At 38.4% G+C, this 26,996-nt stretch overlaps 1 protein-coding gene across 2 annotated transcripts in view; it reads left to right on the forward strand.

The window, feature by feature from the left end:
- The window catches only part of RASA3 (RAS p21 protein activator 3), a 132,701-nt gene extending 106,173 nt beyond the window's left edge, over window positions 1-26,528 (forward strand). The window contains exons 9-24 of one of the 2 annotated variants that reach the window (XM_033052479.1): window positions 3,897-4,001; window positions 4,485-4,641; window positions 5,455-5,603; window positions 7,481-7,595; window positions 8,466-8,540; window positions 9,410-9,533; window positions 10,668-10,774; window positions 11,366-11,443; window positions 12,347-12,424; window positions 12,971-13,044; window positions 16,668-16,783; window positions 17,696-17,778; window positions 21,131-21,342; window positions 22,091-22,194; window positions 23,928-24,111; window positions 24,688-26,528. In XM_033052479.1, coding sequence (XP_032908370.1) covers window positions 3,897-4,001; window positions 4,485-4,641; window positions 5,455-5,603; window positions 7,481-7,595; window positions 8,466-8,540; window positions 9,410-9,533; window positions 10,668-10,774; window positions 11,366-11,443; window positions 12,347-12,424; window positions 12,971-13,044; window positions 16,668-16,783; window positions 17,696-17,778; window positions 21,131-21,342; window positions 22,091-22,194; window positions 23,928-24,111; window positions 24,688-24,763 — 1,837 coding nt within the window. In that variant the 3' untranslated portion in view covers window positions 24,764-26,528. The remainder of the gene's footprint in view (window positions 1-3,896; window positions 4,002-4,484; window positions 4,642-5,454; window positions 5,604-7,480; window positions 7,596-8,465; window positions 8,541-9,409; window positions 9,534-10,667; window positions 10,775-11,365; window positions 11,444-12,346; window positions 12,425-12,970; window positions 13,045-16,667; window positions 16,784-17,695; window positions 17,779-21,130; window positions 21,343-22,090; window positions 22,195-23,927; window positions 24,112-24,687) is intronic. The other variant, XM_033052480.1, reaches the window with a different exon arrangement.
- Window positions 26,529-26,996: the final 468 nt, after the last annotated feature.

The following is a 26,996-nucleotide window of genomic DNA, read 5'->3' on the forward strand; positions in this document are numbered from 1 at the left end:
CAAAGTGGCAAGTATGATTTTTCTGCTGATAAATCAAGACGAGTTTTTGTCACTGTATCTGTATGTTTATTTACCTCCACTGTCCTGTCGATTCTGTCTTGAATTTGTGTGTTGATTCTGATTCAGGACAGATCCTTATTATTTTCCTTTGTCTCTCATGTGCACTGTGTATATGCTAATACACAGTTGCCATTAAGCACAGCCTTTTATGTCTGACCTCTCCTTTCCTCTTTCCCTCAGTTTCCCGGGAAAACCTAGAGGCTCTGTGATGCTCTAAGTTACAGAGTATGTTTTCTTTTATCACTTAATTTTAGCAACCTGTATAAGGTACTTCCCTGAAAAGAGACTCTTGAATTCAGAGTTTTTGTGGGGCAGTTTCTCTTCTCCTTTGCCTTTCAACTTTAACCCTTTATTGCAAGATTTGGTATGATAAAAGTGAAATCATTTGCACAGGAAAAGAAGCAATTCTAATTTCAAAACCAAAATAATCCCACCCCACCCTATGCCATCCTCTTAGCACTATTTTAAAACCTGCTGAGGCCAGGCAGCAGTGTCTGTGGGGACAGGCGAGTATAAAGAGAGGCAAGAAAACAATAGGAGATGCAAAACTTGAAAGTCACATGTCTTACCATCACATACTATTGAAAACTTGGAGGCTTGGGCCATCTGTATGCACAGTAAATTAATACTGCTATTTCTGCATCAGGTGGTGAGAAATTCCCCTCTCCTTTATGTTAGTATTTGGAGGAAGAACGGTAGCACTGCCTCCCTCTCCATGTATTCTCACTAGAGGGGCAATGAGGTGTCTGAGGTGTCTCCTGGAAAGCTCCATAGTTCCTTCAGAATCACAACTGGCTGCAAGGAAAGGAGAAGACCGGGAAAGGGAAGCAATACTTACTCCCAGCAAGCAAAACACATCTGTGTTCATGAATGGATTGAGGGCTGTTCTGATGTGACAGCTGCTGATTCAATGTAGTGTCATAGCACTGCAAGAGCATTAATAGATTTGTGTTTGCCATGGCTTTGAGGCAGGAAAGGGAAACCAGTCATATGTGAGAGAGGCAAGAGCTGTGCTCTTTCACAGAGAACATTTGTGTCAGGCAGTGCAAAGGTAGCTGGTTTAGGGGCGACCCACAGCTGACTCACAGGAATAAAAGCAAAGGCTCAGGTGCAGTGCTGAGCTGCTTTGGTGGTGCCAGTGTTGCAGCACAGTGGGTGACCTAGTCCTAGCACGACTATATTTCTGCAAAGCTTTGCATTGTGTAGGCAGATATGAAGTAACATGCCCCATATTCCATGGGATATATGTGATGAACTGGACAACTACTCCATGTCTCACAAGGCCCAGTCTAGTCTCTATAACCATGATGCTCAACCATGCACTGATTTTAAGTGAAAGCTAGGATTCTCTGATAGATTTTTTAATAGTTTTGAAGGAGATGGTAGACATTGGTGTACAGCAATTACATATCACTTAATATTTCAGTGATTCTTATTTTATACTACTGGACTAAATGACATTATACAGTTGTTTTACTTGCTAAGTATATTTTCTGGACAAATGACTCATCTGTAGCAATAACGTATGTGGAGCTGAGCTTCAGGAAAGTCTGTCATATCTGAAAACCGATATATATCACAGTGTGGTACAGATGAATAGTTTGAGAGGAGGCTTGCAAAATAGTTGGGAAAAGATTAAGCACTTAAATAATAACAGGCAAAAGAAGATGAAGTGTTAGTCTTGATTGGGCAAATTCTCCTTAGAGCTTTTGTCCCCTATGGGACAGTGTGTTTTTGTTTCCATCTTGGGCTCCCCTTCCACCCCCGCTCACTTCCTCCACTCTGTTTAGTGAGAGTTAGATTTGTCCCCAAGACCTCTGGACTGATCATACAATTTATGGGTTTGGGGATTTGTTTTCTTTTTCTCTCCTGAGAAAAATAAAATTCCACAGGGTAAAGAGGAGACTTGGTCTCTCATGATTTCTCTCTAAAGCTATGAAAAGTTTTCTCTTTTTGAGTGGGTGTAGGAAGTTGTAGGCAGGGCATATCAACACTTGGGGACCAGATGTTCTGGTGAATTCATTGTTTCTCCTCCCCCTCTCTCCTGTTTGTTTCTTTCTGTGACTACAATCTGACCAATTTCAGAATAACACTTGTCATAATTTTGCCTTTTAAAAATCTTGAGTAACAGTGATCTTTTAGACTCTGAGGTCTGTGTATTGAAACTTTTTAATAGGTGCTGTTTATTCTTTCTACTCCAAGAGCACAAACCAATAACTTCAGAATTTGCATGCCTGCTTTGCTTATTGTGTAGTGTGAGATCTACTTTAAATTGTTAGTTCCTCTTGTACAGATCCTTTGCACTGATTTTTTTCTGTAACTGTGGGGAAACCCTTTATCTGTCTGTATTTGAAAGTGTTATTGCTCGTTAGCATCTCGAAATACTTTGGATAAGCTAGAAACCAGTAGCCTGTAAATACTTGGTAAATTGTAAGTTTGACTGTGTAAATATGCTTAAAGATTCCTCTCCTCCTCAAGCTGCTTTTAGCTGTCTCAACTGGTTAGCAAGATGATAACCCATCAGATATGGAGAAAGGAGAGAGAAGGTCAAATTTTGAAAGAAGTTTTTTTCCTTTTGAAGAGTTCTTGCCCTGCAGAAATACTGTACAAATTATTAGAGTCTGAAAAACTTTACCTAGCAGGCATGCAGTGTGAGCTGATGGTGTGTCTAGTGTATGACAGCTGATGCAGGAGACACTGTTGAGAGATACAAGGCTCAGAGGATTTAAAAACAACATATTCTGTGCTTGCATAAGATAGGATAAACCTTTAACAGGACTGTCAACATCTGCTCCTTGGCCAGTCTACTGTGACTTGCTTGACACCAGGAAGACTGTGTAAATATGTCCACGACTGTATGACTTTGCATCTTATCCAAGTTAAAGTTGCTCTGCTAAAAATTGTCATTAGTTGAAAACCTGTATTTCTTTCCATGTACCGTTTTCCCTCAAAAAAGTTTAAGGCACATTCAAGCTGTCACTTAGCTGCAAAATAGTCAGCTGATCTTGTTTTTTAATAAAAGTAGCTCTTAGAGAAAACCTTAAAATACATACAGAAACAAATACCCTAGAATTTGAAACCCTTGCCTCAAGGTGGGTATGGTAGCATTTACCTACATGCTGGGATGGACACCAGTAATTCTGATTTGAATCTCAGTGTAGTTGTTTTCCATCCAGATGTTGAAGAGCATATGAGAGGGAAGGAAGGATCATCTATGGATAGATACCACAACTTCCCAAATGTGAGGGACCGAGTGCCACAATTTGTGTAAGCTTCAACCAGTACACAAATTCTACTGAATGGTAGAGCTATCCTACAGCTTTAAATATCTCTACAGAACTAGTTTAGGTGCCATAAGTGTGTGTGCTTGACACAGGAGTCTTCCTAAGAGCTTGAAACTGGGAAAAATTGTGTAGAACTCATTCTGTAAAGCTTTCACTTAGCTGTTAGTAATCCCAAATTAGACAGGGACTGACAATATGTAGTCCTTGAGTAACTTTGTGCTTTTTTCCCGGTGTCCATTTTACCTGTATTTTTCCATTATCTGGGATAACCAGACACCCATCTGAATCTTTATCAATATGGACAGTGAAAACAGTACAGATGAGAAAAAATCTTTGTGAATGATACTTTTTGCTAATGTTTTATGGAGGTGAATTTTAAGGCTTCATAAGTCTAAGGTAAGGTTATCTCTTTACTGTTTGGAAATCATTGCTGTACAGTTTCAAGTAACTTATAGACTTGAGAGGAAAAACCCCAATTTGGAAAAAAATGTTGGGATTTTTTAATTATTATTTTTAAAAAATTTAATCTTAAATTATTTGTTTTTGTTACAGGGTTGATCTTTGGAATGCCAGTAACTTGAAGTTTGGTGATGAGTTTCTGGGAGAACTGAGACTCCCTTTGAAATTTCTCCGACAGTCTAGTTCTTACGAAGCATGGTATTTGGCATTTTTTTTTTGGAGAATAAGTAGAAACATATGTCTACTCTGAAGACTTAAGAGTAATTACTGCTATGTGATAAAGTTTAAATGGATTTAATTTGTATCTTTTTTGTAAGCAAGCCAAAGTAATCTTAGCAAGTGTAAGAACAAGAAGTTTTGATAATGTGATTAGAGATTTCAGTCTGCCTCTCTGTAGCATGTGGGAGTTTTAGTATGTTGTTTTTATATTATTTGCTGCAGTTCATCAGCAGTGCTATGGTTTTAGTGTGTGGGTTTTTAATCATATCTACATAAATCTTTGTGTTCAGAACTTCCCATGTTGCAGTTGGTGCAAAACAGACTGGCAAACTTAATTAAGTCTGATTCAGATCAGAGTTTGCTATATAGATAAATACTCTCTGTATCTGTATAGTTTCTCTATGTTCATGTATAGTCTGAGAAAATCAGCGCTAAGTTTCTGTCCTGTTTTTTGCATATCAGGTATTTTCTGCAGCCCAGAGATAATGGTAACAAGTCATTGAAACCTGATGACCTCGGTTCCTTAAGGTTAAATGTGGTTTACACTGAGGACCATGTTTTTTCCTCAGACTATTACAGTCCGCTGAGGGACATCCTGCTAAAATCTGCAGATGTTGAGGTAATTTGCTTGTGTTGTTTATTGTTTACTTGCAGATCATCTTCACAGGGGTCTCTGAATATTTGCTACTATCTTTCTGGCACATCGTTGTGTGATTACCAGAGGTCAGCGCTTCCTTTTCAGACCTCAGAGCCTTGTTAAGCTCTGCATATCGCTTGTGCTTGTTTTCAGTCCTTGCAGAGATCTTTATTTGCATTCTGTATGGTAGTTGAAGGTGGACCCAGGAACACAGTGGTTTTAGCAGCAGCACATGCTCTGTGGTTTTTTAATTTTACATTTTAAAATGCCAAGTAATCTTCAGTTTGATCAATTGTTTTCCTTTACTGGACAGGAACAGGTTTGTTTGCATAATTGAGAAAAACCCAAACAAGAACTAATCCTGAAACATCAGTGATTTGGACCATGTGTGCCCAGATGTATACTTTTTACAGTTGTAATGGTGCTTTTATTTTTTCAGTAAAAGAATTGGGTTCTTTACTCACTGGAACTTGAAATTGCAAAGGGTTAGATAGAGTTCTTTCTCTTCACTTGCTTCCCAGGCAAGTGAGATTTACTGAAAAGGCAGCCATTAAAAATGTGGGGGATAAAAAGAGACTGTACTGTAATAGTTTTTAAGTTGCTGCCCTCTTGTGACCAGAACTTACAGCCCACAAAAACTGGGATGTAATATCCACCCACATTATATACAGACATTTGGGAAACTGGACATTGCAACTCTTGTGGGGGGTTCTGCATTAAGAAGCTAATGGGAATAGAAAGAAAGAGTGGTTGTTTTGGAAGGATTTCTCAAAGTTTTTATTTTCCACTGTTCAGCCTGTTTCAGCATCAGCTGCACATATTTTGGGTGAAGTTTGCAGAGAAAAACAGGAAGCGGCCATACCTCTGGTCAGGCTTTTCTTACACTATGGCAGAATTGTGCCTTTCATAAGTGCCATTGCGAATGCTGAAGTGAAGAGAACTCAGTAAGTACCAAAAAACAAACTGCTATCAAAAATACCAAAACTGCATTGGCTAGTGCTAGAATCCTCCGCTCAGTTTCTAGAAATAAGCAATTTCAGAAGAAAATGTCAGGGTGATTTCTTCCTAGCTGAGTGGCAGAGTTCCTTCTAAATTCTTTCACTGCTCTCAAGATCTGGTTCATTTCCTCCTTTAGGAGGAGTTCCCATCATTTGTTGTGAAAATTATTTGCAAGACTATTCTAACATGTGAGAGCAGGGATTTTTACTCAGTCTTAAGTATATATAACTAAAATTCTACACTACCTTCAGCTGTTCATATGAAATCATTTTAGCTTTATTGTGTGCTAATAAATCTTTTAGTGCCAAGTAAGTGTTGAATTTGTTCAAAACAACAAGCAACTTTCTTCCTAATCATGAATAATTAAGGCAAGCTGTGTGTTTTATCCTCCCAGTTAGAGGACAAAGGATTAAGGATGGGATTGAATTTGTCATGGGATGATAGAAAATGAAGTTGGGCTTTTTTGGCTGCTTCTTTTGAGTTCCTTGTTTGACTTACTGGTGGACTGATAGTTCAATAGTATAAGATCTAGTGTTCATAACCAAGCAGGTCCTAAAGAATATTTGTTGCCATAGTCCTTGTGCCTGTCTAGTCATGCTCTTGACTAACAGTAGAAGAGACAATTGAGAGTGAAGGGGAATGACAGATACTACCTATAAACTTCCTTAGTACAAAATGAAGTCTTTGTGTGGGTTGGCTCTTTTCAGAGTGTCTGGGGGGATCAAGTGTTTTCCTTCCTGTAGGTAGGTGTATTTTTTCTGACCTGCAGGTTGGCAGAAACAGCATGGTTGCTGCAGCATGAGCAGACTTGCTGATCTCTAGTCAGTCATGTTCCTATGATAAAGCAGCAAAGATGGTGTTTGTTTTCAGGGCTTTCTGGCATTTGTAAAAGGCAGTGGGCTTACTTTTTTTGTGAAACAATATTATAAATTCAGCAAAGTAATTGATCCTGTTACAGCTTGTAAATGAGTACAACCATAGTAAGCTGTAAAAAGCAGAAAAGATATGAGTGTGTATATGAGCAAAAAAATAATTTCAGATCCAGGTTTGATCTGCTGTCATTAAGCACAGGTTTTGATTGTATGTATTGTAGATGAGATCATTGGGTATGTACCTATTTGCATAAAGTAAATTGCTAAGGAGGGAGGTACAGGTATGTGATAGAGCAGCTGGCTGAAGCTTTATCAATCACAGAGGCTGTATGTCTAGTACAAGATGAGCTCTGTGCAAGAGGTTTTTAGAAAATCACGAGAGTCTGCAAGGTACAACCTTGCCACACAGTTGTCAGGGCCTGAACTGGGGTCTGGTATCACAGAACAGTGCTCTAAGTCCCTTATGGCTGTACCACTGGAGCCTGTGATTTATTCTTCCTCCCAGCTCACAAGTACTTATTTTGTAGGTGCAAATAGTAGGTCATGTGCAATGTCCAGTGTAGCTGTAAAATCACTGCCTCTTTCCTTTATTCAAATTAGCACTGTTCAGTAGCATGTGCAAACAGATGTGTTTCCCACATTTGTGCTGTAGGCCTCTTTGGTTTGAACCTGTGTGTCACTGTGTGTTTGGATAGTGCACTGAGCACACAACACTAATACAATGAAGATCTGTAGTCCCTCTGGATTTTCCAAGGCTGCTGCTTTTCTGTTACATCCTGGAAGTGCACTAAATGCTGCATGACTGCATTTAATGGCAGGCTGGTATCAAAGGGAGGTTTTGCTTGTGCATTCAAACCCAGGATTCTGTCACCTTTTCCTGCTGCTTTTATTTCCATGTATTAGCAGTTCTTTACAAAGAGACTGAATTACAGAAAATTGTTCACTTCCAGAGATCCAAACACCATTTTCAGAGGGAACTCGTTAACTTCCAAGTGCATTGATGAGACAATGAAACTGGCAGGGATGCATTATCTGCAAGTTACATTAAAGCCAATTATAGATGAGGTAAGAACTGTTCAGAGTGTTTATTTGGTAAAATGTCATTGTAAAGACCTTCAGGGAACAAATACTGCTTATCACTTCTCATTTTAAGAACACTTTGTAAGAATAATGCTTAATACCTATTAGTAGCTTGTTTCTGCATTAAAATCCCGTGTGTTAGGTTAGCCACAGCTGAGTCGCCAAATTCAAAAACAGTTGGATTGCATTAAAGGAAAAGGAAAATTTCTATTTATTAAATAACATTACTCTGTGTTATGAAAGATAGCATATATTGTTTCTGAGAAATTAGTAAATAGTATATACAGTAAAAGCTGTTGTGAAGCTACAAGTAATATGTTCCATCCAGTGGGCATAAAAGGATGCAGTTATTCTTAGATAACTGTGCATGTGATGCACATATCGGAACAATGGTTTATTATCTATCCAGTCCAGAATGGTGGGTGTGGATATTTTAGTGCTGTAATTGGGCAATACTTTCAGACCACAGACTTCCTTTAAATGATTTGACAATTTCTTCAGCTGTTCTTGTCTTAATGTTTCATCAGAAAATGTCAAGTTTTAAAGAATACGAATATACTTTCAAAGTCGACTGTTTTGGAAAAATAGGACTTTTCTTGAACAGCCTTGCTTGAGAGAGTCTAAAGAACAGTTCTGCATTTCAATTGAAGGGTAGAATGAATTAATGCTACTTTTTGGAAAAAAATAACAATCACACATAATTTACCTTTGCTGCTAAAAGAAAAAAATTCTGCTTATAAAATTGGGTTTTGCCTTTTACTTCTAATCTCAAAAGCTAACAGCTTATGCTTTTTACAAAACTTTTTATTCTTGTAGATAAACTTATATATCAATTGTTTACTATATTTTTTCTAGATCTGCCAGGTCCATAAACCTTGTGAAATTGATCCTGTGAAATTAAAAGATGGTGAAAACCTGGAAAATAACAGGGTATGCATTAGATTTTGAAGACAGTCTCTGTTTATGCCATCAAGTTTAACTGAAGTCCTCAGAAGTTTGATCTTGCAAATAATTTTGTCATTCATTAGAATACACTGTAAGCTTTCTTGACACCACCCTTATAATTATTTCACAGCAGCTTTACATTATGCCATAAATGTAATACCTGTAGGAAGTTAATGACTACTTCTGCTACCCTGAGGACAAGGGTAAGTTAGCCTGTGGCTGACCTGGAGAAAAGGAGGCTCAGGGCAGACCTCTCTCTCTTCAGCTATAAGGAGGTTGTAGCAAGGTGGGGATTGGCCTCTTCTCCCAAGTAACAAATGACAGGATGAGAGGAAAAGACCTCAAGTTGTGTCAGGGAGGCTTAAGCTGTATATTGGGGGAGAATTTCTTAAGGGTGGTTCAGACATTGGAATAGACTGCCCAAGGAAGCAGTGGAATCAGCATCCCTAGAAGGGTACAAGAGGCATGTGGATGTGGCATGTGGGGACATGGTTTGGTGATGTTCTTAGCAGTGCCGGGTTAACTGTAGGACTCAATGATCTGGGAGATCTTTCCCAGCTTTAATAATTCTATGGTTCTGATGATGATGTAGTAAACAGTGCTAGGAGAAGGAATGATTTGCCATACGCCTGTATCATGTAATGTTTGGTTTGATAGGAATGATATTTTTACTCTTCTTCTTGAATATGTGCATTTCCCAAACAGTATAATTGAGTGAGAGTTTGTTTTTCAAGTGTATAATGTTGAAAGTGGGAGTCTTTTAATGATGCCACTATGAATAAAACTAGGAATAGTACCACTTCCCACAGCAGAAAATTATACTAATTTTGTCATAATCTTTGCATTTTTTTCAGGAAAATCTGAGGCAATATGTTGATCGCATTTTTACTGTAATTACAAAATCTGGTGTAAGCTGCCCTACAGTGATGTGTGATATTTTCTTTTCACTGAGAGAATCAGCTGCCAAACGTTTTCAAGGTGAGTTTATATATATTATTTTACATAGTTGATAGCTTTTAAATACAGTAGTTTAGCAGTCTGCATGATCCTTGCTGGATTTAGTAATTGAACAGCAGCTTATCCAAAATAATATTTGCAGTATGTTAATGCTGTTTTCTCATCAATTATTCATTCCACAAAGGAACATGATTTTTGATGATGATTGGAATTTTTTCTTTAACATCTTTCAAAGGAAAACAGCATTTAAAAAGATCATTATGATGATCTTTTATGTGTTCAGTATTTGCAAAGCATATTCCATTTTCATATGTTCAGGATTTTGTAATGGCTCATTCTGCAGATTCTCTGCAGTGGAATTATTTTCTGCTTACATGTCAATTTGTAATAAAAGTCAGTCTATAAATTGGAGTTACTGCAAGCTCACTACTCTAGGAGCCCATGTGCTACAAGATTTTCTGGCTGTCAAGAGACAGTTCGTTCCAGTCCCTCTTAATTGTTTTGACTCTGTGAGACCAAGTGGACAATGTAAAACTAGAATTAAGCAAAACAATGATGATGTGTATTTTCATGAAGGGAAGCAGATTACAGTAGGGAAGTTTTAAAGAGAGTAATACAAGTTCAGCTTTTAAGCAGTCACTTTGGAGTAGGCAAGCTCAAGTGAAAAAGCACTGACTGTGCTGCCATGCTCTTTATTTTATGCTTAAATAAATAAGTAAAATGTATTTTCTGTAACTACCAACTGGATATATTAGGAGTCTGTACAACATTTGTGCTCAGGGCTACAAGTAGGTAACTGAGACTCTGTGCTGAACGTTTTATAAACTGTGTAAATTATTTTTCATATTTCAGTGTGTATATGGAATAGCAGATGTCTGTGAAAATCCCTGTGTGGTGGAAAAATGAATGGTGTTCTTGCAGCTTATGTGGTGAACCTGCTTATTTTTTAAAAAGGTTCTCATTGACATTTCCTTGGGTTAGACTAGCTGATCTCTGGCTCCAAATCCTCTACCATCAGTTAATCCTGTAACTCGCAAATATATACATTATCCAGCACATACTCGAGTTAGCTCTCTCAAGGCTCTGATAATTTCATGAGGCTTTTCAGGAAGGATTATTGAAATGCTGAGTAGAGATTTTTTTTTTTTTAAATAGGTGACCTAGATGTAAGGTACACGGCTGTCAGCAGCTTTATTTTCCTGAGGTTCTTTGCTCCTGCCATTCTTTCTCCAAACCTCTTTCAGCTTACACCACACCATCCAGTAAGTACTGTATCAGATTTTTTCTAGCTATGTTTATGGTTCTGTCACCATAGTCTGTCTATCGAGATTCTTTCTTCCATTCTTTTAATAGCCTTTAGGAAAATTAGGTTTGGTAGTTCAAAGATCTTTTATATCTGTATTATTGAATGACTATGTATGTGAAGAACTTGGGAGATACTGGAAGAAGAGTGAAATTTAAGGGCAAACAAGGTAGATGGTCTGAGCTGCTGTGGAAAAAAGGGCCATTGCTTTGTTCTTGCCGCATCACATTAATGCTGGATTGATTGGCAGCAGTGTTGGAAATATCTGGATGTTAAACAATGTATGTCAGGCTTCCAGTAGTTGTTCTTATTGGGAGTGGGGAGGACATGGACAGCCTTGGTTTTGTTTTGAGTGATTGCCTTTGGATCTCTTATGAACCAAAAACCTTTTAATATGAAAGCAACTTTTTTCCTGCTGGGTTTTACTAGGGGTCTTTTCTAATTTTTTGTTACTCTTCTGAAAGTGAAGTAAGAAAAAAGAAATATAGTTTACCTTCCTCTATTCATTATTTTAAATAGCTAGTCTATATAATATTGTTCTCCTTCCTAGGATCCTCAGACTTCTCGAACTTTGACACTTATCTCTAAAACCATTCAAACACTAGGCAGCTTATCAAAATCTAAATCTGTAAGTATGCTATTTTCATTTAATGGCTTAATTTAGGAAAGTGATTTTTTTAATCTTTTATCATTAATTGTAATTAAGCCTTTAAAATACTTGAGTTGCACTAGGCTCATGCAAACTGGTTATATTTGCTTTGATTATAAGCCTCTCATGTTTAGAGGAAAATTAAATCTGTCTTAATCTGAACTAGATTTCAGTAAAGCAAAATTGTGTGACTGATCTAGAAGTCAGAGCTCTTCAGTTCTTCCTTTGGAAGAAAGACAATGATCAGGAGAACCTGTGAAGTTCTCTACTTGTCAGTGATACATGATTAGCAGCTCTACAGGGCTTTATAGTTTGTTTCAGCATTTTAAAACTCAACTGAGAAAGGTCACCTAGCAAGGGGAAGGGCTATAATTTCCTTTCATACCAGTTCTGTTTTCTGTCAGTGGTGAGATTAGAGATAGAAACTCTGAATGTTTGATTGAAATAAGGGTACCTAAGGCACTGCACTGCTGAAGCTGGTGATAATTTGGGGTGGTTGGGGTCTCGTTAGGATTCACAAAGACAGCTGTGGGTGACTGTGTACCTCAGTTATGAATCCTTCAAGACAGTAGAATTCTTTTTCTTATACTTCTTGTCAGGAGGAAAATTTAAAGCCAAAGCAGAATTTTGAAGCATTTGAAGAATGCATTATGAACTGTAGTAACTGAACAGATGAAATGCATTCTGCTGCTTCTCTGAAATAAAAGTGTGGTACTATTGAATGTGTGCTGTATTACATGAAAGTAGCACTTTGCTTATTTTACTTCTGGCCAGAAAAAGCCCTGTCTGTCTGCAGTGGCTTTCCTCCTGACCTACTGCTATTAACAATATTTTCTGTATAAACTGTATGATGATATGCATGGTTTTGGCTTTGTATTTCAGGCCAATTTCAAGGAATCTTACATGGCTTCATTTTATGACTATTTCAATGAACAGAAATATGCAGATGCAGTAAAAAATGTAAGTAATGCATGTGAAGGTTCTAAAAACCCTGCTGTATTGTTGAAGTTGAATCCTAGAAAGCAGTACATACTATTGATAAACCAGGAAGTGTGTTGAGAAAAGCAGGCTCCTGATAACTAATATTCAAGGAATTTTTATCAAATTATACACGTGAATAATAAAATTTCTTTGCATCTATTTCTATTTAATAAATAGATTGAATTAACAAACAGCTGCTTAGAGCTTTTGAGATGTGTGTACTTTGTAAAATACTCCAGATCTGTGATGAAAATTGCTTAGTCCAAAAGGAAGTGAAAAATCCATATAACAAAGGAGAAGCACAAGAAATATTAGGCGTCTGCAGCTCTACTGCTTAGGAGTATTTGTACTGTTTTTAGGTTGCAACACAGGAAACCTCCCAGATTCCTCAAGCTTCTGCCATTACCTCCTGTTTAACTACTTTTACAAATACTCTTGTAGCTCTGTGCTATGCAAATGTTGAAAGATTTTAATTTGGGTAGTGGGGTCCTGTAATTTTTATATCTGTTTTTTGTTCACTTTTAGTTTCTAGATCTAATTTCATCTTCAGGAAGAAGAGATCATAAGAGCATAGAGCAACCTATATTGCTTAAAGAAGGGTAAGTATGCATGTGCAACAAAACAATCTACTTGTGTGCTTACTATTGTTCTAAGGCAGCCATCTCTTTTTCTGCCACCCCATTCCCTTCATGCAATCAGAGAAGAATGTAGGAAAAATTTTGTGTTGCAGTTTCTGCTCTCTGTGGTTGCTATAGCTGATTTAAAGGTATTTTCATTTGATTTAAACATCTTCATATAAATGTGTTTTGAAATAAGTGGAGGAAAGAGAAGCCTGTAAAACTTAATTAACTTAGCTAAGGCAAAATAACCTTAGATCAGCATTGTATTAAAATCAAACTGGGGTCTCTTTTCCTGAACCCCAGTGAATAAAAGCTGTAAAATTGCACTGTGAAGACAGTGGAAGACTGTGAAAACAGATACTGAATAAATTAAAGAAAGCAAATGGAATTTGATTTTGCTGCCCTATGAGATACATATGCTAACTATTTTCATGGCCATTTTGAGGAAAAATCTGACATGCACTTGGAACTGCTTACAGTTTTAGTACCTTTCCTTTTTTGGGAAGTATGTTCCATATGCTGTGTTAGTTTCAGATACCAATTGTTGACACTTTTTGTTATAAAACTGGGTTGTTAAGATCATCTAAGTGCACTGTAGAAACAGCTTCTTTGAGCAAGGAGGAAGAAAATAAAAAAATCCAAATTTGTCAGAGCTCATTAAGCACAAATACCATTTGAAAGTAAGCCTTCATGGTCATTTTAAGTAATGCAAAAACTACATTTTCAGTGAAAACATAACTACCTCTTCTATTTAACCTTGGCAGTTCACTTCTCTGATAAACCTCTGTCCTTAGAAGCAATTTTGTGTATTTTAATTCCATATATTTATCATCCTTTCGGTTTTCAAAATAAATTTATAGTTTATAACATTTACCCTCTAACTGTAAAACATTTTTTCTGCCTCTGTCTTTCTTTTGCTCCTGTCTGATTTTTTTCTGTCTTTTCTTGCTCGGCCTGTGGCTGCTGTTGTAAGGACTCTTAAACTAACAGTAAAGAAAGTTGATGGTAATAGTTCATGCAGGTAAGATGGTAGAGGCAGTTGCTGCTTTGCTGTAGCTACTGGCTGACAGCATGTCCTTTGCAGCAGTAGATTTGTCTGACTTAACTTTGGGGAGGAAGTACTCTGTTTAACCATCCTGAAATGCCTGTGTAAACCCAGCAGAGAACATTTAGTTACCCATTTCTTGATGCTGACCTTTTTATTTTCCTTAAAACAAAAACCTGCTGTAAATAGAAAATAAGATTTCTATCTATAGGCAGGGCACCAAGAAGCGCTGTACGGATCCTGAAGAACTTAGTGAAAGTCATGAAGACACCATACATTTTCTAGGCACTTCTTAAGTAGTATTCATGTAAATTATTCTCAAGGTTAAGAAGTAGAAGTTGCCTTCAGCAGTCTATTTTTTTTTGACATTTTGCCTCATTGCCATGTTTTATTGTGGGACTTTTAACAGCCTTTGATTTGATTATTCTCCAGACTGAATGGTTGTTTAGTGGGGTTTCTATTTGCCTTTGCAATATTTTTGCTTGCTTTTGTGTTTTTAATCTAGCTTTGCCTCTATTAAGAGTGCCAAATGGAAAGCTATAGCATAAGTACTTTTGAATGAAAAGATTAGTAGTTGGAACTTGGGTTTGCTGACATCAATCATGCCATCACTGCTTAACAGCTGCCCGCCTGGTTCTTTCCAAAAGGAAGAGAATGAAAAGGAGAATTAATTTTTTTTGTTGGTGAAAAGGGCATGTCAATACTTAGAAGCAAAGATAAGGTGGATCCAGATTGAGGTCTATCATAAGGATGAGAAGAAACAGTATGTCCAGTCACCTTGTTTTGAAATGGGTTTAATCTAGGGCTCTTTCTTCCTTTGTGCTTCTATTTGCTCTGACTTCTCATACATCTTGCGATTACTAGAAACAAAGATGTTGACCTTATAACTTTTGTGATTTTGAATGCTTGTCACCTATCTCTGTAAAATAAAAGCACATTTTTTACTTGGCTGTGTCAGCTATGAAGAATTTGATTAGAAATGTGCTCTTCGCTCTGCTAACAGAGTTTGTGGTTTTCAAAGAGGGGAGACTGTAGGAGTTTGCAATTTTAAGTCATCTTTAAGTGTTGGCATGAGAAGGACTAGAAACTAACTTGAAGAGCATGTTGTCCTGCCCAAGGGTATCAGTTCTTCCTTTGAAATTTGCCTTAACCTGGAACTATGAGAGCTGCTGCTAATGGGCCTGGTGATGACCTGAATCACATGGTGTTATTAAATATTTCTCAAGTATTCCAAGAATAAGGACCAAGACAGTAAGTGTCTGACCATTTAAAAAATGAGAGATGTGTAACTATAACCAGGTAAAAAAAGAAAATCTGCTGCTGTAGACAGGCTTTGTTAGCTTTTGCCCACACAGCTTGGAATGAGCAGCAGGCACCAGCCCTGCTGGTTACAAAATAGTTAAAGTCTGAAGGAACTTGGGTTTCTGTTTGAGCTTTAAACAGACCTGTGGTTTGGTCAGATGTATTGTATTTATTTGTGACTGAAGGTACCAGAAGCAAGAGACAGTATTAGCTGTTCTAAGCATTTTAGCTCTGCTGTTGAAAAGAAGTCTTAAACCAGGTCATTCGCTGTTCTCTCTATGTGCTCTTTGTGCTGTATAGTGCCTTCCTACCTGATAAAAACTACTCTGTAGTAAGTAGTTTTTACCCACTCCATTATACAGTTCTGTATTTGACACAATAGTTAATGTAATGTGTAGAATAGCTGTTATCAACTTTCTACTGCATATGCACATGCATTTTTATCTAACAAAAGTGATGCTGAGCAGTATGAAGTCACTGAAGTCACATTGAAGCTTTTGGATTGATTTAGTGGTTAGGAAAGTGGTGGATGCATCACAGTTTCCCAGTAAACTAATTTCACAATAAACTCATTCAAGTTTGAAATTAATTAAAACTGACAACTCACTAAATGAACACTCCTAATCTACTAAAAAAGGAGTGGGAGTGCCCTACCTTCCAGCCACAAGATCATTTTGTATGTTACTGGAATTGCATTTCAACTGCAGTATCTATGTGCAATTGCAAATGAGACTGTGGAACATCCTGATTTTGTTTCTAGAGCTTGAGAGTAATTAAAGCATGTAAGGGTATAGTCCCTGTGCTCCAGAGGCTTTACACATGCCTTCTAATTATTAAACACAGTCTAAACTTTTTGAGCTTTCTCACAGCTTAAAAAAAAGAAAACAAAGCTTGTAGAGTCAACAGGTTGAGCAAAGCAGAGCAGCACTAACTGTGTTGTGTCTTTTTTCTGCTTACTAGGAAACCATTTAGCTGGAATTGTAACTGCAGAAAGGGCACAACTGCAGCTCAGTTAACTAACTACAAGTCAAGTTCCAATGTCTTGCCCCTCATCTAGATCTGGAAAAAGGAAAGACCCAACTAATAGATGCACTAAACCTATCCAAATGTGACTCTTTGCCTTGCCAAGAAAAGACCTCAATAATTAGAAAACACTCTGTGTCCCCTCCTAAAGCTTTGCGAGTGTGATGACATATATCTGTATGAATCTACATACACAAGCGTGTATTGTAACAATTGGTGCCCTGTTTACTAGGTTCATGATCAAGAGAGCACAAGGAAGAAAACGATTTGGTATGAAAAACTTCAAGAAGAGATGGTTTCGCCTGACAAACCATGAGTTTACCTATCAGAAAAGCAAAGGTAACAAAGGTTTGCCAATCTTATTTTCATTAATTGAAGCAAAGATTAAACATAAGGATTGTGTAGGAGTAGAAGACTGAGATCTAGATCTGTAACTGTAGAAGACACAGTTCATGCATGTCTGTGAGCCTGTATGTTCTTGCTTTTTTTTTAGTGTCTGTGTTGGCAGTTAGAGAAGCTTCTTGCATAGCATAAGTTAGCAAAGTATTTGATAATATTTGTCTAATATCAGTTATTAACGTCATCTGTAGATTTTACAGTTACCTAGCTTGTCCTAGGAAACAAAACTTAAAAACCTCAAGCTGGAATTTGGGTTTGTATTGAACATTTTCAGATGCATCTCAACATGTGCTCATAAATTCTGTAGCATTGGCACAACTGGATGCAGTAGACAGGGATTCACCTAAAATCTTTGAACTTTAAAAATGTGTTCACTTGATGTTGCCTAATAGCAAGGATTTCGCTTTTTGCAAATGGTTCCTGTTTGTTCAGTAGTACACAACAATTACCACTTCCTTCCATCATGTAAGTACATAGGGAGGAAGAAAGATAGGGAAGTATGTTCAGCTCATGCTAGTCATTATTTCACACTCAGCTTTGCATCACCACTAGTTCAGTTCAGCTAACAGGAATAGTTTATTTCATTATCACCTTTGCAGTACATATACTGTGTCCTGCTGCAGTAATCAGTTTCTAAGAGGTTTGCTAGCCTAAGGTAGTGCAGCTGAAAACAGAAATGTACTTGAGATAATACTTAAGGACCATGCTAGCAAATCCCTGCTGAGTGAAGGATTTTCCCTCTTTTCTTATGCAGTCAAAATGATCTTCAAAGAAACTGAATCAGCCCTTAGAAAAAGGGCAAAAGTTGAAGATGAGTTGTGAGTAAGTGGCTCATTATCTGTGTGTCTGTGTGTTCTGCAGGTGATCACCCTCTGTGTAGCATTCCAATTGAAAACATTCTGGCAGTGGAAAGACTAGAGGAGGAATCCTTTAAAATGAAAAATGTAAGTAGGTCATCTTCATTAATGTATTTGTTAGGCTGCTCCAGATCCACCAGCCTAATCGCCTTTTTCCCTTTTGTAACCTGGATTGGATTTCTATTGAAAGATGTACAACCACAGCTGCTTGTTCTGTATATAGTAGCAGGAGTTTCCAAAAGTACAGCCCATTCAGATTCTTAGCAGCCCAGTCAGCAGTCTTTGGGTTTCGTGATCTGCAGCACAGTCAGTACTGAGCGCTGCTGCTCAGCTGTCAGCTCTGTAAGGTCACCCACAGGTAAGATGATCGAGTCCCTGCCCTTTCTGCCAGGCCTCTCTGGTGGGAAGGAACTCACTGCTTATAGTTGTGAAGGATCACAACTTCTTTATTAGCTATTAGGTTTCTTTATTGGTTCATGAAAGTACATATATATACACGGATTTGAATATTTATATTTCATTTGGGTTAGGTTATGTACTGAAACAACATCTGTGCTGTGCTAGTGTGTTTTACCATTTTGATTGTCACATTAGGGAATAAAATACAGCTGTATTTCTCATGCATGGAGCACTACTGCCAACTTCTGTATTGTGTAAGAAATAGTTTGGGTGATGTTGGGTGCCTTTTTCATACACCTCTGCCTGTAAAGCTGAGTCCAGTTCTTTGAAAATTGTATTTGAAATTAAACCAAAAAAAAGCTCAGAAAAAAAGAGGGTTTTTTTCCAATTCTGAACATGTATCTACTGCAGACTTATTTATAGACATAATTGGTTGTGACTTAGATCTTTTTCTGCCTTTAAGTCTTTCCTGCTATCTACACTGCTTGTGAGCACCATGCAGGGCAGTGCTCAATCCTGCCCTAGGTATTAGGTTCCTCAAACAGCTCTTTGTTAAAAGTGAAATACTGTTCTAGGCTCTTCAGTATTCCCCAGTTTTAGGTATTATTTTGGTAGCATTTCTCTCTCTCTCTGCTAAGTTTCAGTTCCACCTGCTTGTAAAACACATCTCAATTGTACTGTAGTTTGCTCTGGTGTTTATAACTCTATTACATAGGCAAAAACCAAGCTTCAAAATAATTTAGGCTATCAGAAGGCAGCTGTAATGTGATGAACTCTTGCCAACTGCACTCTGCAAACTAACTTGATTGAGCTGAAAGAAGCCACACAGTTGAGAGAAAACTCGCTGTCTGTAAAGAGGACTGAGCTATACTTCTGTAACTTATGCTGAGGCTTCTGAGCTAGACTGAGCATCCAAAATATGTGTGTATTGTGAAGATTAATTATCAGAAAAATATACCTTTATTGTTAACATCAAAAACACTGTGCTGTTTTGGTTGCTTAAATTCAGTATTACCTGGGAAATCATCCATTCCAGAAAGGAAGATTCAGTCTTTCCATAAACAGTAGAAAATACTGTTACCACCTTCTTGTGCTAATATATTCCTATTTTTCTTGCCATACATAAATAGATTACTGCAGCAAGATCAGAATTTTCAGAAAACCACAGCAGATGTATTTGCAATGGATATTCCCTCATGGGTGCTTATGTGATAAAAATTCGCATTTTGTATAAATACTCTGTGTATTTGTGCTCTGAATTGCACTGAGTGTGTTCTTCTCACTTCTGTTAAATCTACCTGTCTGCAGTAAGGCCAGTAGCCTTCGTTGTTCTTAAGCACACTTTGGGGAATGTGGAGGTGGCTTTAAGCACTGCTTAGGTCTTCTGTGTTGTTTGAGAGGTAACTGGTGGTTTTGGTAATGTAAAGGTCTTGCTGCCACTTTAAATTCTTGGCTTAGTTGTGGGCTCTGCAGTAACTGTTGCCATATGTTGGATCACTTTGGTTGGTATCCCCTTAGGAAAAGCCATAGTCCTTAAATCTGTTCCTTTTTTGCAATGTGGGATGCTGTGTTTACCCCAGCAGAACATTAAAATTCTTTTCCCTGTAGCTCTGTGTTAAAAGAGGGTTGAACTGCACGCTCCCGTCTTCCTTTTTCTTCCTTCCATCCCTGTTTCCCAAACTCAAATTGTCAGTTATGCCCTGAAGAGTTTTATTGTAAGGAACTCTTTGATGTCTGTTTGGCACTGTTGGACTGATCACACCAAGCAGTTCCTACACTGCCATGGTGTATTGTGCCTTTCTAATTATTGTCTGATATCAATAGGAATACTAAATCCAGGGAAACGGTTGTTTGAGTTTTCCCTTTGCTATTTGGAATGATGCACATCTAAAAGTGCCACAAAAGAAGAGAGGACTGTGCTTGGTACCAGTCTGCAACATTCTCCCAACCAGCTGTGTGCAGAATTCAAGGCAATATTTCAGGTGTATGTCACAAACAGAGGCAAATTTCATTTTTGTTGGGTCTGGTTTGTTGTTATTGTTTGGCTTGTTCATATGTTTTTTGTTGGGCTTTTTGTGTGTGTGTGCCTGTGTGTGCACCTCTGGTTTTCTTCTTAAACAGCACAATGAAACCAGCTGTTTGGGAAATTGTATTCCATATGATATGGTCAATGTAATGTCTAATGATTTGAATAATCAAGTGAAGAAGTAGAGGGGAGAAAGATAGATAGTTTAGGCATACCTGAAAGAGAGAAGAAAATGCATTAAAATTAAGTATTTGCAGAAGCTAGAGGAAATGAAGGAAATTTACCTTTCCAAAATGTGCAGCTAGGATCACTAAATTGAGCTTTGTAATCTTCAGCGTGTGATCGGTGTAATCAAGCAATAAGGTTGTGCATCAGAAATTTCCTTCTGCAAGCTGTTTTGAACAGGCAGGAGAGCTTTAGATTTTCAGTGGTCAAGCTGTAACACATAATTAATATGTAATTATTTAAACAACCTGATATCAATCAAAGACAATATTTCCATGATCTTCTAGTAACAGCTATAGTTGGGTGCAGAAGCATGGAAGTTACTAAAAGGCAAGGGTCATGCTGGAACAGGCACTAAAAGGGCTAGAAAAAAGGCAATATTAAAGCAAGGCTATCACTAAGGCTGGATCCAAACTCTTGTTTTTCTCTTTCCTACCTCCTGCTGAAGAGCGTCTCCTTTTGGGCCAGCACTGGGTTCCTCTGTCAGCCTTCCAAAATCTGGAGTTGCAGCATTACTAAAATTGCACCCCTGAGGCTGACAACAAATCTTGTTGAGACCCAAGCAGCAAGTTGATATTAGCTATTTGTAAATCATCTCCTACAGGAATGGTATCTTATTCCTTTTACCAGGTGAAAGGTCTTGTTCTTTTAAGGGTACATTTGCTGCTTGGTTTTGTATTGAAATGTATTTATTGGTCCATTCTTTTACTATGCTGTGTTTTTTCTGCAATAAATCTTTACTAGGTTCACTGACTCATTCTGGTGCTCTATTCTGTGGCTTATTTGCAGATGTTCCAGGTGATCCAGCCTGAAAGGAGAGTCCTGTACATCCAAGCAAATAATTGTGTAGAGGCCAAGGACTGGATTGATATCCTCACCAAAGTTAGTCAGTGCAACAAGAAGCGCCTCACTGTCTACCATCCCTCAGCCTATCTCAATGGCCACTGGCTGTGCTGCAAGGCTACTGCAGATAACACCCCTGGCTGCACCCCCTGCACAGGGTAAGGTTTTAATGGGTGTGGCTGCTGCCATGGGTATGTGTGCCTCTGCAGGGTGACTTGCAGGTGCACAGTTAACCACGATCTGCCAGGGGTGCAGCTGTTCAAAGGCCATCTATTGTTATTCCTGATTCTGCATGTCTTGATCAAAATGTTGACTTTTTAGAGTTAGAGATGGAGATAGCATTTGGCTGTTGGATTTAAAATACTTTAGTTTTGATCATCTGTCATTAAAAAAAATGTCTGAAACCCCTTCACTATCCCGTTTCTAAATTCCTGAAGCATACATCTGCTGATAGATTTAATTCTAAACTGATCTTTTCAGGGGGCTACTCATGCTCTCTCTTAAACAAAGATGTACTCTCTGGTTTATAGAAAGCAATTTTCATCTAAACTGAGAGAAGCAACAGGACTGTAGTGGTAGTTAGACTTGGAATATAAGACCTGGGTAGTTGGAAGTTCGATGCTTTGGCTCCTCCATCTGGTTATAGCTGACTAATTCACCAAAATGTCTGGATACTGATAGTCTTCTCTTTCAAGTCAGTGGAAGGGTGCAGGATAAATAGAGGCATAAAGAAGTTTGAACTTGTCTTCTTCTTTTGGGAAGAAATGGAAAGTTTTAAGCTCTGTTACACAGTCTGTTGGCTTTTTTGAGAACTCACTTTTCCTTTGTTTTCCTTGTTAAGTGCTTTATGTACCATAACACACTGCTTAGCATATAACTTTTACCTCTCTTCCTGATGCCTTACAGCGGCCTGCCAGCAAATATACAACTGGATATAGATGGAGATAGAGAAACTGAGCGCATCTACTCTCTTTTCAACCTGTATATGCCAAAATTGGAGAAAATGCAAGGTGAGGATTGAAGATCATTGCATCTCCAATTCACTTACCAAAGCAAAAATACCTGTGAAAAGTTGGATATTCTGGCTCGACCAGCCTTGCAAATCACATCCTAGAACATGGTGGCCTTTATTCCATTCCCCTTCTGCTGTCTTGAGGCAGTTGTGTGTGTATTATTTTTGGTGCAGTCTCATGGTCTGTAAAAAGTTCTTTGCGTAATAACAGTTGTTTGAAATACGGTCTTAACCACATCATCCTAAAATAGCATAGACACAGAGCGTTGCTTGGATGCTCTGAACTGACAAATCAGCGCCAGCACTGAACCAGAGGTTTACTGATCCTGACAAGAAGCACCAGCAAAGTTGAGGTTTCAGTGGAATATGGTTTTGTGTTACCAGAAGTCATGTGCATGCACATTCCCTGATTCAGATCCTAAGGACAAGCTGGATACAAATGGTTTCTTTGGAAAAGCTCTTTCGGAATTACCCATCAAGGATGACCTGTGAATGTCTGTGACATGTTGAAAAGTGGAGTTTTGGCTGGGAAACTTTCAGGAGCTGAGGGAAACAGATGTGATGGGAAGGATAAAAGAAAGAAGAGACAGCAGAGGAAGTTGGTACTAGTAGGCATGCCAAAAGAAGTATCCGGTGTACACAGTGCCAGACTTGAAATCCCAGTTTAGCACAGGGAGTGGCAGGGAAGCCTTCACTCTGGCACTGATCTTTAAATAGGACTTTATTTTATAATATGAGATAAGCCAGTGGTGTCAAACACACAGACTGGAAAGCACTTTAATCTGTTCCTGGCTGCTGTGCAATTGCAAACTCAAGATCCTCACCACTTCCGAGCTGTCTGAACTGGTGCCCAGCTTTCCCCTGTTCCGAATCCTCGCTGCCAGAGCCAGCATCGAGTTTCAGTGTTGGGGAGAAGGACGCGGGTCTGGCACAGACACTGCAGCAAGGGGAAGGGAATTTGAAAGCTGAGACTGGGACAGCAGTAAAGCTAGAAGGAGAGACAAAGTAAAATACTCTTTCCCCTTCTTTCTCCTTCTAATGTACGCTGCTACAGTGCAGACCTAGATCACGTGGGAAATATACTGTGGATGGTCCTGTGTAGTCAGTGTCCAGATCTCTTAGGAGACTCCCTGGTAAGATCAGAAGGTATAGAAGTACAACTTGCCCCTTTGGATATGTTATAAAACAGGCAGCAAGGCAATATTTATGGCATATTCTGCTTATGCTTATTGTATGAATCTTTTAATGGTAATACGGTAAAACATTCAACCTGTAATGTTTTCAAGTTCAGCTTGTACTTGCTGCTTGGGGATGGAACTTGTCCCAACAGGTGAATACTTGGCTGTGCAGGCCAGCCCTGCAGCACACTGGTAGAGGCAGACCTGTGTAAGAGTTTCCAGAATGCATGCATGGGGTGCAGATAGTGGCATTTGAGATTAAAGCATCGCCTGTGCAGCAAAGGACAGCTTCCCACCAATCCAGGAGCAGCTGCCAGGCTTTCTGCCCTTTCTGTATGAGAGGAGGAGAAGGGAACAGGCTAGGACAGCCTCCCAACAGCCCAGCAAAAGGGCAGGGAACTTCTGCTGCTGATGTCAGCCACGGTTCTGTGGTGGTCATACAGAAGCAAACCAAGAAACTGTATGAACCTCAGACTGAATATTTTTAGTCTGCTTGTCTTGCTTTTTCCTCTGCCTGATACCTATTCCTGTACTTTGTTTTTTTTTTCTCCAGAGGCCTGTGGCAGCAAATCTGTGTATGATGGGCCTGAAGAGGAAGAGTATTCTACATTCATCATTGATGACCCTAAGGAGACATATAAAACACTAAAGCTGATTATTGAAGGTGTTGGAACTTTAGAGCAGGAGCACGCTCAGTATAAGAGGGACAAATTTAAGAAGACAAAGTATGGAAGCCAGTAAGTACAATGGCTTGTACAAACAGGGGAATGATCCTGGAAGATCGTATTTCCCTTGCTTATGCTCTGGCTTTCACCGTGTTTTGTCCAAAAAAGATTTTGCAAATACATACAGAGTAGCAATGTGACTTAGGATTTATATCACAATATTTTAAAGCACCGAAAGAAATTTTTTAATGTTTGTTTTTAATGCAGTTTCATTTATAAAATTTAAATGTGGGTTTGTTGTACAAATTATTTTAAATTTTTAACCCATGCTGCTGAGCTGAGCAGTTAATAACAGAAAATGCATGTATTTGCCAGCTTATCTTGGAGTGTTGGTTTAAAAATGGAGAGTGGCTGACGCAGCTACATGACTGTATTTTGTGTACACATAAAGTATTCTTCATATGGCTGACAAAAAGAGGATCAATTCAATCAGTTCTAGCTCAAGTAAAATGCTGTATTGACATTACAATTACAACTTCAATAATCAAATTTAGGGAAAAGTTCTTGTGTGTTCCACTTTCTGTTCTGACATTTTCATGTCCTGAGAGAAAGCTCTATGTATAATACTGTTTTTTTCTTTTCTTTTAGAGAGCATCCCATTGGTGACAAGAGCTTCCAGACATACATCAGGCAACAGTCAGAGATCTCAGCACATTCCATATGAAGTGCAAAGGAAATCACAGGACAGTGCTGAAGGGTTGATTAGTGATGCTAAATAGCAAAACAAAAGGGAAGCCACACATGTAGCAAAATGTATGGATAAGTGTCAAGATTACAAACTTTGAGACTTGGTAAACGTATTCTCTTTTCAAGAAACTGTTATAATAGTTGCTATGCACTTTATTCATCTGGTTATTGACAGATGATAAAACCCTGCCTTCTAGGCAGTTGTCATGTGTATTTTTAAATTTGCTTTGGTTTCTTGGAATCTAGTGATCAGTTCAATGATCGAGGTGTGTGGACTTCATCTTGACAACTCCCATGCAATTCCTTGTGTTTTGGAAACCAAGCATGCTGCTAATATGCAGCATTTTCTAGAGTGGTTGTTACTGTTTTTTGTTCCTGATTCATGTATATTATGCCACACCCCCTGCGTGCTCTCTTAGGAAAAGCTTAGTAACACTTTATTTTTAATGCCTGCATTTAGAAAAGAAGCAGAGAAAAATCCCTCTGGTGTATTCATCTACGTTGTAGCTTGTATTCTGAGCAGGCCAAGGAGCAGGCCTTTTGTTTTTACAGCAGTGTAATTTTTGCTAACTGTGCACAGTTTTTAATAGAAATTCAAATCTGAATGGTACTCTTGATATTTTTGAGATACGAAGTCATTTCTCCAGGCACATTCAGCAGACTTTGGATTTGAAGATGCAATCTCAGCAGTATAATAAAATTGACTCTCATAAATATGAGTAAGAAAGAAATGAACTCATGTCAAAGCTACGTGTCTCTCTTACACAGTCCAGTGAATGGCAATCTTTGAAAGTCTGCCAACTGAAAGGCAAGGTAAGCTGATTTTGATGACCTTTTATCAGCACAGTGAGGAGGACAAATAGAATATGAATCTGGCAGCTGAGACATGCTGATTCCCAGGCACAAAAGCCATCAAGATGGGTTTTCTCTGAAAGGATGTTTATGCACTGGAGTCCATGCTGTCCTAGTACCACTTGCTTTTCTGGAAAATGGATTTCTACTTTTCCACAAATGTTTTTAAATACTTTTTAAAAGAGACTTGTTAAGTGATATTTAGTATATTAACATGCATAATGATAACTTGTTAATACTATGAGTGTAGTAAAAATGGAATGAGCTGTGTATCTCACTAATACCAACAAATGGAGAGGAATAAAGATCTTTTAAATATTCAATGCATATTGATGTATGCTGTTTAGTTGTACACCATAATTTTTCTGTGTAAGGGTCTGATATACAAACATCTAGCTTTGATGGCTTGGAAGCCTGCATGATGGACTTTAGGCCTCTGTGGGGTAGAAGCTAGTACAGGTTTTAAGCTGAGTTGAATCAGAAAGCATTGTTCAGTTTAATGTGAAGATGTCTGTGTCTTTGCTTCAAGTGTTAAAGAATAATTCTTAACTGTGTTCTCATTGCATCTGACATGATTTTAAATGGCTAAAGTACTTCGAATGCCTCTGTTTGTTAGTGATGTTCTTAGAAATTAAGTTTTGGTTTTGTTCGAATATATAGTAGACCACCTTCTAGTAGATGATAAATGATCTTTTATTCATCTTCACCCAGCAGACTGGGGAAAGGGAAGTAATGAAGCATTGCAAAGATGCATTTAGGACTCCAAGCTTTTAGCTGCCACGAACTGCAATTTTTAACATGTATTTGTAACTTAATATTGTTTATAAAATACTAATGACCTGTAATGTGTGTTCTATTGCCAATTAAAAGAAATGGTTTATTTCTGAAAACTATGTCCACGTTTGGAGTATTTTTAAATTCACAGTGGCTACCAGCATTCCTCTTAGCACAGCATCTGCTCACAGTGGGGCCATGGATGGAGATCCTCATGAGTGTAACCTGCCAAGTCCCATCCTCACTGCTCCTCCCATCCCCACCCACTCCTTTTCTTGTCAGCATCGCTCCCATGGGACTCTGCAGTGAACCAGACTGGGCATCTGAGCCAGCCATGAACTACCTTAGCAAAGAAAGCTTGCTCAGCTAGGTCAGCATCTTGAACTGGTTCCTTGTGTTACTGCACAGTAACTGAGCTGAGACCATGTGGGAAGGACAGGAGTGAGCTGAGCCCACAGCACCCGCATGCCTGTGGATTAGCTCACAGACCTATGGAGCCACCACCCTTCTGATTAGGACCTGTTCTGTGAGAAAACCTTGGGCTTGCTGAGGTCTGTGCTAGTCATTCTCCTGGAGCTTACCAG

Source organism: Catharus ustulatus, chromosome 2, assembly GCF_009819885.2.
Source record: "Catharus ustulatus isolate bCatUst1 chromosome 2, bCatUst1.pri.v2, whole genome shotgun sequence".
Classification (NCBI taxonomy): Eukaryota; Metazoa; Chordata; class Aves; order Passeriformes; family Turdidae; genus Catharus; species Catharus ustulatus.